The 13,722-nt window shown below is 27.9% G+C and overlaps 1 protein-coding gene across 1 annotated transcript; it reads right to left on the bottom strand.

The window, feature by feature from the left end:
* Window positions 1-2,097: 2,097 nt before the first annotated feature.
* LOC114170352 (GDSL esterase/lipase At5g42170-like) lies at window positions 2,098-8,985 on the bottom strand. The gene is made up of 5 exons (XM_028055829.1): window positions 8,709-8,985; window positions 8,480-8,610; window positions 8,150-8,374; window positions 2,526-2,781; window positions 2,098-2,288 (listed from the first exon to the last, which is right to left on the bottom strand). The coding sequence occupies exons 1-5, from the start codon at window positions 8,983-8,985 to the stop codon at window positions 2,098-2,100; spliced, it is 1,080 nt and encodes a 359-aa protein (XP_027911630.1).
* Between the last annotated feature and the right edge of the window lie 4,737 nt (window positions 8,986-13,722).

The raw sequence follows: 13,722 nt of genomic DNA, 5'->3' as shown, positions 1-13,722 counted from the left end.
TTTATCTTTAAAAAACCTATATCAAAGCCTAATCATTGTAGTTTTAGTCTTTAGAAAAAATATAAATTAACTTTATTCTCAATTTTAATGAAATATTTATTTTCTATTTCAATAATTTACCTTAAAATAAATTACATTCATTATATTTGCAACATATAAGTAACGCAATGATTGAAAGTGATAGCTTTTATGAAAACGAAACTTTAAACTATAACTATTTCGGAGTAAAGAAAATAATTTTTATACTAAATAATTTTTCTAAATATATCTGTAAGTCGGCCAATCAACTACATGGTTCAATCTAACATAAAAATCCATTTCAATGCTTAGGAAAAAATTATAAAAATAAATATACTTAGTTGGGAATTAATAGATAAAAATATATTTTGGAAAACGTAAAAGTAAATAAAAATAGAATATAGTACTAATTTGATCCGAAAAATTGATAACATAGGTTAAATTTGTTGAAACACAAATTAGGTCGCTGGTTGTGCTTCATGAACTTTGTCTCCGGAATTTGTTGTGAATTTCAACAAATTAGAAGACAATGTGCAAGTAAGAATGTGATATTTTATATTTATATCCTGTAATTATCTACTCATGCATGGCAATGACATTCTTATCTCTTAACAATAATTTTAAAAGTTTGAAATACATTAGATTTAAATTACTGGTAATTAAATTTTCTTTATTTTTTAAATATTTTAGTAATTAAAATATCTTAGATACAATTATATTTCAAAAATATTTATTTTAAAAATAAAATTTACAAAAAAGTATTAGCTAAATTTCAAAATTTAAATAGTATATATTAATTTTTTTCCAATTTGTGCATAAAATGTGTATAAATAATAGTGATTATTAGTGAAATTTTAATTTCTTTTTTTTTAGTAAATTCTAAATTTTATTTCTTAATATTTTTAGATTTCAATGTTTTTTTAATATTTTCATCTGAACAACTTATTTTATTTAAAAAAAAATTATTTTTCCTTTTTTCTTTAATTAGAGTAATTCCTTCTATCAGAGCTAACAACAATTATTTATTTTCAGCAACATAGAGTTAGTATTACCCTATGATACATGATACACCAATATTTCAACTTGGGTCACGTATCCGTGTTCGACATGTATCCGTATTCGATATTTAGGATATTTTACCGATACTTATCAATGAAATTTCTACTTTATAAAATCGTAGTAAACTACAAAAAAATATTTGAATAATGACCCATTTTTGTGACAACAAATAATTAGTCACTATATAGTGACCAATTTGGATACCAATTTAAAAACTAAAAATTATTGACAACTAAAATAGTTCTAAAAATTATAATTAGTCTCTAAATTGATAAGTAATATGAATTGTTTCTAAATTGTTCACTAACATTAGCTATCAAGGTTTTGACTATCAAAATAATTGGTTTTTAAATTGGTTACTAACATTAGTTACCAAGGTTTTGGCTACCAAAATAATTGGTCTTTAATTAAAAAATTGGTCTCTAACATAGTTTTTGTTACTAAAATTGGTCATTATTTAAAAATTTTCTTGTAGTAGTACTTTTATGATGACAATACTTTATATTTATTATGTTGACAACTTTAATAATATAGTTTTAATTTGGATTCACATAATTAACAATCATATATTTATTATGTTTTTAAGAACTATTGTACATTTTTTCAATATTCATATATCGCTATCTATTACGTATCATAACCTATTATTTTCAAAATAAACATATCGACGTATCAGATACGTGTTGTATCCGATACACATATCGTATCGGATACACGTATCATATCTATGCATCACAGGTTTAGGGTTTAAGGTTTAGGGTTTAGGGTTTACCCTTGTGGTACCAACCAATGTCACACTAAACTAGTAAAATAATGGTTAAACTTCTTTCCATATGACACTTTTAATTATGCTAAATATATGACCAACTTTAAAAACTGTATTTTTTTTCAAATTGTTATAAGTATTTAAGTATCTAATATTAATGAAGTTATATAAAAAAAATCAGTTTATAACTTTCTAGCACAAGACAAATATATTGTTATTGTATTCATATCAGTAAGAGTACAACCAAATAAAACTCAGAAGAATTTGTTGATATTTTTGTCAAGCGCCTCTGAACAAAGTATATTATAGGCCCTTTCCGTAGGATGGACACTATCCCAAAATATATAGTTTGACCTGTTTGAACATATCTTGGAAAGAGCGTTACACATAAAGCCTACTTCAAAATATCCTGTGCCACAACATCCTTTATCTGCTACTTCAAAACCTAAAACACCAAACCAATTCAAATAAATATAAAGTCATAATATCAATATATACTTAGGAACAAAGTAATAAAAAAATAGTTACGTTTGGCGACTTATTTTACTTCATGAGACTTTTTTTTCTTAAAAATTTTCTTAGTTTTAAATGTGATAACACCTACCATTCTAGGAATTAAAATGGTTGTTTACTCAATTTTGGTTTATATAATAGATATAATATGGTAGATGTGTTTGATTACCATATTTAGAGGGGTTTTGAATCATATCCGATAATGGGTTGTAAATATCAAGGTAGACAAGTCTAGCTTCAGGAAAATTTTTCCCAAGAATATCTATTTGGGATGATAGCTTTTTGTTGAACAATATCGCAGCTTGATTTTCAGAATCTGAACATGCTCTCTTAAATCCTCCTCTCATTGTTTTTTGAAAGGGCACACACCCTAGAATTGGCAAACCAACTATTCCAATTCTTCTAGCTCCAAGTCCATAAAGTTCCTGCATTTTATTCATTTAAGATTATGTACCATCTTGCAAAGATGTACGAAATAAGTTTTAGTAATACAAGTTTTATTAGGAATTAGCTTGGTCAAATTTATTGCAGAGCATCTATTACACAAATAGCGATAATAAAGAAATAGCAAAATTAAGCAGTAGAAGGTAAACACTAGTTAAAGAAGAACAAAGAATCACAAATATGGAATTTAATGTGATTCAATTGAAGTATTAACGAAGTTCAATCTACTTTTATGGAAGAATTCACTAAATCACATATAAATCATAACTAGTTACAACATAAACCTTCACATGAAGATACAAGGGTGCTATTTATAGTGCAAATACTTATAACTTACACACATATACAGATGTCAAAATGAGTTTCAATTTGTGAGCCAATCCGGGTTCAAGCCAGGTTGGATTAAGAAAAATTCAACTTTTTTAAAAGTGGATTGAACTCAACTCGGTTCACTTAACCTACGGGTTCGAGCCGGGTTGAGAGTGGGTTGACCCACTTAACCCACCAACATTTTTTTACAATATTTTTTTAATAATTATTTACTACTTCTAATTATATAGGTTCACAATTTTATATTTTTAAATGTTAGAATGTTTCTCAATAATATTTGAATAGTTTGAATGTGTAATTAATTTGATTGTTAAGTTATATATGTTGATACTTTCATCTTTAACTATAATCTTTATGGTAAATTACTTAAGCAACCGTCTAATAAACAATTTTTTCTAAATTAGTATGACAAAAATGTGTAGTCTTTTTATTTATATTTTATTGAATAACATGATAGAAAATGTGTAATATTAGCCATGTTTTCTTGAACTATATAGATACTTTCTTGGAAACAATTCATCATATATTGGTGGTGAGCATGATGAAAACATTGGTTATTGATTTTATTGTGATTGTCATCTCATGGATTGTTTAAAAAATTATTTAAATATTTGAATACTTAAAAATTAATACATAAATAATTCTTTTTTGTTGGTTGATGAGTCAACTCACTTAACCCACCAATCCGTGGTGGGTTGAGGCGGGTTGTAAAATTTCTGACTCACCATAAAGTGAGCCGGGTTGGATTCACTCATTTTCAACTCGGCTTGTGGTGAGCAAACTCGTATGAGCCGGGTTGGCTCATTTTGACATGTCTACACACATAGTCTAACAACAAATACACAAACAATGCTCCTCAAACAAAACAAAATTCTCATACAATGTTTCACTAGACGATTCATGGCTTAGTAGATCCTAAGAGACTAAAAGGTCAACTAAGACCATTTGCCAACATGATAGAAGTTGTATAACACACTAGACAATCTAGCACTATCAAATGATCTAGGAATTTTGGATAAGATTTTACTAATCTTATAAGCAAGAGTTGTTGTATGTCATTCTCAGTCCATTAGAGGCTTAATCACCACTCAACTTGATCAAATCCAAGCAATGAAAAAACTAGTTACCTGGAAAAATCTTCAAAATCATATCAAAGTCATTATAATCTGTTGAGACCTTCATCATTTTCATAGGCCCTCGTACAATATCCTCTCTTACGAAATGTAGCTTAACACCGATGTACTTAGTTCTTTCATGGTATACTTGATTTTTGAACAATTGTATCACACTTCTACTGTTATAGTAGACAATGAAACTATGCACCTTCAATTCCTTTGGTAGACCTTTCAACCATAAGGCTTCATTCACTATTTTTTTTCATGACAATAAACTCTTTTTCAATGATAGAGGAAGTCAATGCCTTATGAAGATTAACCTTCCAACAGATAATCGTGTCATAAGCAGTGAACACAAATCCTATGAGATACTTTCTAATGTTCAAATACCCAACAAAATTTGAGTCAATAAACCTTTCTGCGAGAGTATCTCTAGTAGATCCTCTAGCTCCGCCATAAACTAAAACTCGTCCACGTGATCCCTTCAAATAATGAAGCCTAAACTTAAGAGCTTGTTAATGGGCTCATTTACGATTTGACATAAACTTACTAACAATGCTTACAACATAACTTGTGTCAAGGCATGTGCAAACCATCACATACATAATGGCATTAACAATATTGGCACATAAAAGATTGTCCACATAAAATTATCCCTCAAAAGTCTTAGGATATTGTTCATCACTCATCTTGTAATCAGACGCAAGAGGTGTGGATGCAATTTTCAAGTTTGTCATACCAAACTTCTCAAGAAATTTTCTAAGATTGGTCTAACCTCACATAGTCTTATGATCTCAATCCCCAATATCTTCTTAGTAACTTAAAAATCTTTCATTTCAAGCTCGTTGTCCAACTCAATTTTTACCTTCTACACCTGAGGTTTACTATTGCTTGCTATAAGAATGTCACTTATATACAATATAAATAAAATGAACTAATTGTCTACTAGAAACTTGAAATAGATACAAGTGTCAAACTCGATACGTTCAAAACCAATACTTGCAATGAAATCATCAAAGCACTTATTCCATTGTCTTCAAGATTGTTCAACCCATTCAAGGATTTGTTTCACTTATAAACACAATTTTTCTTGCTTCCTACCTCAAATCCTTTTGGTTGTTTCATGCTTTTCTAAGTCTCCATATAGGACGCAATCTTAACATTCATATGTTCCATCTTAAGGTTAAACTTAACAACCATGGATAACAACATCATGATGGATATATGTGCTTTACTACAAGATAGAACACATCATTATAATCAACTCCTTTTGTCTGAGTAAGGCCTCTAGCCACCAATCTTGCCTTGAAATTTTATTGACCAGTTTTTAGTTTACTATCTTTACTATCTTTAGAGCTTTTATTGTTCTCCTCATTCTATATGTGGCAAACATGTAATCATCATATCATTTTTCTACACTAAAAGCTTCTTGTTTATCATATACAAAATTGTCTAACACATGATCTTGTAAGAAATCAAGCACTTCTTACCTCCGAGTTTAATTTTGAAACTTTTGGCTTACAAGCCATTTCAGTTTCATTAAAGATGATGTCTTGACTCAACACCCCTTATCATCTTTAAATGCATATCCCTTCTTCGTTATCTCATAAGGGGATTTAACCTTGTCTTTCAAGCTAGGTACAAACTTAACTTCTTCAAGCACTCTATTAGTTCCACAATGCAAACAAAACTTTTTGGTTCCAACTCCATTTATCTTACAAGAGTACTCATTCTCATCAAGAAGAGCTAAACCCCCTTCAAGTTTAGAGCTATCAAAATGGATAATCCGACCTGACCCGACTCAACCCACCACGAGTTAATGATTTACTGAGCCAACTCAACCCGGCTCACTTTTTAGCGAGCCAAAAAAAATCAAACCCGACCTGACCCTCTATGGGTTTAAGGGTTAAACGGGTTGGTTCACGAGTTCACTTAATTAAAAAAAATACAATTTTTTTATTTATTCTTCATTCAAAACTAAATTATAATTCTAATTAAAATCTAAATAAACTTTAATACAGTCCAAATACAAATCAAAATAAAAAAAAAATACACAATATTTATGTGTTGGCTAAAAAAAATAACCTAGCATGACCCAAATGTAAAGCCCAACTTAATAAAAAATACTTGTGTGACCATTTTATCTACGGGTTGGTGAGCCAACCCAGCTCACCACGGGTTCAACCCGGATGAGCCGGGTCAAAAATCAACCCTATTGAAATTTGTAAAAAACTTTTAACCCAACCCGACCCGAACCCGTGGTGAGCCAGGTTGGCTCGTGGGTTCCAACCTATTTTGACACCTCTAATCAAGTTGTTTGCCAAACCTAAACAGTTTGTCAAGGTTATAGTTGTCTTCTAACTCTCTAAACACAACTTTCTAGTGTGTCCTTCCTTATTGCAATGTTAACATCTAATAAATGATGTATTTCCACTATTCTTTGTCTTTGACCTTTGACCTTATTCTGCCTCCTCTATTATCACTGTTAAATAGTCTACCTCGTTGCTATATATAAAGTTTAACGTGGTTCGATTGAAGTATTAACTAACTGCAATCTACATCCACAAAAAAATTCACTAAATCACGTAAAGTACACTAACACAAAATGGGCTTATTACGTCCAACATTTTTAGCTTTTTACGTCTAGTCTAAATCGGACATAGATTCAAGAGACATAAATTTACATTTGGTGACAACATAATAGACGTAAAAATTCATTGTTCTTTAGGCCATCAAGCACACTCGTCGAACAACTATTGACCAACTTTATTGAATATCCTCATTGCAACTCAAACGCGAACCATCACCAGATTTGCAATCGGAATAACTCCTCCATCACACCAACACCCCCCACAAAACCTACCACGCAAGCGATGCTGGAACCCAGCAACAGATATGACATCCACTGAATCTCGTCGTCATCCATGCACCATGCTGGAGACCTTTGAGTTGTACATCAACATAGCAAATCGAAAAACCGCATCTTTCCCTTTTGCTGAAAAAACGCAAAGAGCAATAGCCAAACATATTTGCATCGTCAAAGCCGTGTGAACCATCGCGTCGAGATCTGCAACACAATGGAGGCCCTCTAAGGTTTACAATGCTTACGGCGTGTTCAGATGGTGGTTTGCAAGTTCTTCACAAGTTGTGAAGAAGAGAGGGAAAACATAAGTGGCGAGAAGGAGAGTTTGATATTAAAAGAAGAAAAAACAACAGAACAAACACCAATGGAATGGTCGCAGTGGTCATGTGCGTGTTTGTTGGCATTGTTTTGAAGGAGAGAGTGAAAATGAAAGTGACTTGAGGGATTTAGGTTTGACCCCTCTAGATCAGACATAAAATTTGATTTTTACGTCTAATCCTTTTTTGTCATACGTAAATTTACGTCTGACTTCTATCTACTCGACATAAATTTAAGTCTAACCAAATAGGTCAGACGTAAATTTTGACAAATTATTTACAAAAATGTCACCGTGTATTTTTTTGTGTCTGACATTTAATGATCGGACGTAAATCACGTGACATAATAAATGTATTTTGTGTTAGTGGTACAACTTATGAGTATGACTTTGAGAAAACTTTCATTCAATTACAACTCGGAGGTTAACTCCATATATAGATACAAATATCTTGTTTATAATGTAAACTTTGTTATAACTAACACACATGAAATGCACCAAACAAACAAGGAAGACACCTGAACAATACTTTTCACAACAAAACTAAATAGTCATTTGACGATTTCACCATGTAGACGGTTTTGTGAGACTATCTACAAACATGATATAAACTTTGTAATATATGGGATAGTTTAGCACTGTCTAACTGTCAAGAAACCTTTTAGACAAGATTTTATTAAATCATTCTTCGCAAAATGTAAACTAAATTGCTCATAGGTACTTACTTTTAAGAACTTTGTAGCTTGTGAAGCCATGAAGTCTGTATAAGTTGAAATATTATATTTCAGCCGCCTAAAAGAGTAAGTATTGGTAATGTCATTGCTTCCTGTGCATAAGATGTATATGCTTTTCGATATCATTGTTGTCGTTGTGGTTTCTCCAACCATGTTCTGTATCTTTTTTATGTATTCCCTGAATTTGTCCCGTTGATCTGATAATGATAACACTAACTAACATAACATATGACAACGAAAGAAAATTATAGTTAATGTCTAAGATATGCTGAGAAGAAATGAAAATATATTGTAAGGTTTTAGGTGGGAAATATTATTTACTGCTAGTTCAGAAGTTAGAGGATCATATCCACTAGCACCAGATGCAAAGCTTACACCTCTGAGGAGATCTTCACGTTTCAAATTTGGATCAAGGTACGGTGGCAAAAGCTTCTTAACTTCAAATTTTGCAGCTAATTAAAAAGACCAAAGAAAGAAAAATTGTCAGGGAAATGGATTAGAACAGCATATAATGGTAAAAGAATTCAAGAATAAGAATTTTTGTTTGTACCAATGAAATCTGAAGGGGTTAAACCATTGCTGAACCTCCCAGTTGGTTGATTTCCTCCACCAAAATCTTTACCATATGGTCGAAAATTACATTTGGCTATGGTGTTAATGTAGTTATTGTTACCTGTATCTACTATAGAGTCTCCGAACACAAACAGTGCTGGAACACTTTCATTGTTTGGTAAACTCACAACACTAACAAGAGATGTAATAATAGTTGAAAATGACCAAACAATGACTAGAAACAATTGAGAAGAAAGCACTTCAAAGAAAAACATTGTGTTTCTATGATCATATGGTAAATATTTAGTATTCATTTGATCTTTATTATATTATAATAGTAATCATTTTCAAAAGATAACAAAATATATTTATATTTAATTTACAGAATATGCTACGAAATTGTTTAACTTGAAAAATATAGTATATTTAGTAAATTTAATTTTTAACAAACCTCATCAATATAAAAACTAATTCATTTTAAATATTATCTTTAGAAAAATGTTAGTAATATGTTAATTTAATAACACAACATTTTAAATATTTAATGATTTTATTTAATCTGACTGTATCTTTTATTTGACAACTATAGCGTATAGTTCAATATTTTAACAAAATTCATCAATATTAAAATTAATTCATTTTAAATATATATTCTACGTTTAGTAAAATGTTAAAAATGTATTAATTGATAAAAATATTTTATAACACAACATTTTAAATATTTAATGATAGTACATAATCTGACTGTATTTTTTATTTGACAAATATAACATATAATTAGTTCAATATTTTAACAAAATTCACAATATTAAAATTAATTCATTTTAAATATAAATTCCATGTCTCGTAAAATGTTAAAAATGTATTAATTGATAAAAATATTTTTTAGTATTTAATTTGACTGTTTTATTTATTTATTTATTAGATAGCACGTTTACTGCATTTAATTCTTCGAAAATATCAATTGACTAATGTCTCTCTTGCAACTTTATTTTTCCTCCCTAACGTGATCTGATTAAAGATGTTTAAAAAATTCGTAATCGTGGGTATATGTATATAAAATTCGTAACAGGTAGAAAATGGATATTGTAAATAGATATCCGTGGATAATGGGTATGGGTATTTTTAATACCAGCATATTAACGGGACGGGTACGAGTATCATAGTATCCGTATTAGTAGATATCCTTACTCGCTATACTCTAATTTAAATTGACAAAAAAAAAACATGATTAAAAATATTAACATATTGATTTTGAATGAGTTATTTTTTTTATCAATTAGTTTTAAAAAAAATTCATTTCTTTGTAAACTATCATTCAACACCATTTAAATGGGTTATTTGATCTTTGTTTAAAATTTATGAATATTATGTATTGTATTTTATTTAAATTTATGATTAAAATATGTTGTTAAATATTTATTTTTATTTTTTTGTAAATATCCGTGGGTACCCGTGGATATCCGTGGATATTAAAAAATTAGGCGGGTACCCCATAACAGATACTCGACGGAGATGGATAAGGGTACGAGACATATATTTATTTAACACATAGAGTACGAGAGAACCGTACCCTACCCGTCCCGATGACATCCTGTGACCTTTCAATTTTTTGTTTTGATTTTGTTTGTTTTGTTCAAGGTGGACATTGGGTATGAAATTTATTTTAGGTCATTTTAAAAATAGAGTCATAAATTCTAGGTATTAAGTTTTGATATTCATCGTTCACATAGAGACAATTTGGTACAACTTTACATTTTTGTCATTTGAATCAGTTATAATTATTTTTCTTTTTGTTTTTAATCTATAACAATATAGAAGAAAGATTTATAATTTCAACTCTACCCTTTATAATATAATTATTTATTAAAAATTAATAGTTTATTTTGTATATTTTCGATAAAATATATTATTTTTTCTTTTTTTTTGTATTTATTATTTTTTCTTCATTCATTTTATTTTATTACTAATAAATATAAATTTATTTTATATATGAACTTAATAATATTATAATATCATCCCAACTAATATAATATTATCAATATTTAAAAAATGTATAATATTATAATATCATCCCAACTAATATAATATTATCAATATTTAAAAAATGTGTCATAATTGTATTTACACCTGTTGTTACTAATATTTTTATGATAAAAAGAAGTCATGTATTAATAGTTTAAAATAAATCAATAAATTTGTTCAATTTTAATGCATGTAGAGAAAGAGGATGATTAAAGAAGTAGATCTTGCATTGTGTTATGCACTATTTATTAATTATTAAGATTTATACTAACAATTATTATAGTGTGTAAATAATCTAAAAGTTATTATACTTATATATGTTCAATATTTTAACAAAACTCATCAATATTAAAATTAATTCATTTTAAATATATATTCTATGTTTAGTAAAATGTAAAAAAATGTAGTAATTGATAAAAATATTTTATAACACAACATTTTAAATATTTAATGATTGTATATAATCTGACTGTATGTTTTTATTTGACAAATATAACGTATAATTAGTTCAATATTTTAACAAAACTAATCAATATTAAAATTAATTCATTTTAAATATATATTCTATGTTTCGTAAAATGTTAAAAATGTATTAATTGATAAAAATAATTTTTTAGTATTTAATTATTTTATTTAATTTGACTATTTTTTTATATATTAGATTGAACGTTTACTGCATTTAATTCTTCGAAAATATCAGTTGACTACCGTTTATCTTACAACTTTATTTCCTCCCTAACGTGGTGTTACCTTTCATTTTTTGGTTTTGATTTTGTTTGTTTTGTTCAAGCACGTGAGGTGGGTATTGGGTATGAAATTTATTTTAGGTCATTTGAAAAATAGAGTCATAAATTCTATGTATTAAGTTTTGATATTCATTGTTCACATGGAGACAATTTGGTACAGGTTTACATTTTTCGTCATTTGAATTAGTTATAATTACTTTTCTTTTTCTTTTTAATCTATAACTATATAAAAGAAACGATTCTTTTTTTTTGTATTTTATAATTTCAACTCTAACCTTTATAATATAATTATTTATTAAAAATTAATAATTTATTTTACATATTTTTTATAAAAATTTTTATTTTTTTTATTCATCAACAATTATTTTTTTATCTTCATTCATTTTACTTTAATATTAATAAATATAAATTTATTTTATATATATTAACTTAATAACATTATAATATTAGCTACTAATGTAATATTATCTATATTTAAAAAATGTGTCATAGTTATATTTACACCGATTCTTATTAATATTTTTATGATAAAAAGAAGTCGTGTATTAATAGTTTAAAATAATTCAATAAATTTTTCAATTTTAATGCATGTAGAAAGTGTTAAATGTTATTTTGCAACCTTAATTACCATGCAAATCTAGCAGGGAGAGAACAAAGAAAAGAGGATGATAAAAGAAGTAGATCTTACATTGTGTTTTGCACTATTTATTAATTATTAAGATTTATATTAACAATTATTATAATAATTACTATAATGTGTTAATAATCTAAAAGTTTTTATACTTATATTAATACTTATCAATTATTTTTATTAAAACACTTGTTGCGTTTATCTTAACTTTATTTTCATTTTTCACTTTTTTATAATTTAGATAGATTTATTTTTCATTCATTATTGGTGTTTATGTTTATGTAACTAACAATATTACATCTTGGATTAGAGGACTTTCATTTAGAATTCTTGCAAGGAAGAACACTCTTACAAAAGTTTCATTTAAATGGAAAGAAGAACATGAGACTGCTAATTCATGTGAGCTGAAATTGTTGAAACACTTTCCTTGTGACTCTAAATCTTTATGTTCTTTAGGTTGATTTGAAGCGTATTAGTTTTTTTCAAGATTTATTTCTTTCATAAAAATATTAATAAGAATTAAAAAAAAAAATAGTTATAACTATTCCAAATGACGAAAAATAAACGTAAACTTTGTCTCTCTATGTGAACAATGAACATCTAAACCAATACCTAGAGTTTATGACTCTATTTCTCAAATGACCTAAAATAATTCTCTATTGTGAGAGTAACAATAGTCAACTAATCATTTTCGTTAATTCTCTTAACAAACTGATCTTATTAAATTAATTCATGTTAGATATATTATTATACATTTAGTAAAACGTTAAACATGTATTAATTTAATAAAGACAATTTTTTAAAATATTTAATAATTTTATTTAATTCTACTACTTTTTATTTTTAATTTAACGTATATAACGTTTAATAAATTTAATCTTTTAACCAGTGACAGATCTTGACAAAAAGTGTTGGAGAGGCAAAAGTAATATAATTTTGAGATCATTAGATTCGATAATTAGTATAATGCTTCAAAAAATGACTTCTCTAACTGAACATTTTTTATGATTAGTATAATACTTCAACATATGTGAATAGGTAGAATCTAGTTTTAGTCAATAATTTCCTTTTCATCACTCTTAAATGATTCATTTATTCTTCCATTCTTTATCAATATACCTTTTTTGTAAATATTACTAAAAAATAATTAATCATAATCTAATAAAAAAATTAAGACATGTAATTATTAAACGAGTCATGGATCATTTGTGCAACATCAGTATCTGTTTTGATTTGAGTCGTGTCATGGATAAGTCTGTTGTTGACAATCTTCATGGGACGAAGGTAGATAATATGAGTTATTAAGAAACGAGTCCCACGATGTGTTTTCTGCATTATTTTTTGTAGAAGGTCATCAAAGGTGAAATTGTGGGGGATTGACATCATAACAGTAGTGTTGGATTAAGTATAGCCCGTAACCATATGGGCTATCTGTGATGTCTGCCCTTCTTAGAGGTCCTCCATAATATAACTTTGCTGGTGAACGCGGAGTAGGGTTTGGGACTATGGAAGAGGATGAGGGAGTTGGTCGTAGAAGAGTAAGTATTTCGTCAACAAACCTTATCAAGGTAACAAACAATTCAATTATTGTGTTAATGGGTAGATGAGAC

This window comes from Vigna unguiculata, chromosome 11, assembly GCF_037176805.1.
Source record: "Vigna unguiculata cultivar grain cowpea cultivar isolate G323 ecotype 2 chromosome 11, ASM3717680v1, whole genome shotgun sequence".
Classification (NCBI taxonomy): Eukaryota; Viridiplantae; Streptophyta; class Magnoliopsida; order Fabales; family Fabaceae; genus Vigna; species Vigna unguiculata.
The sequence above is the reverse complement of the archived record's forward strand: the minus strand, read 5'-3'. Positions and strand labels throughout refer to the sequence as shown.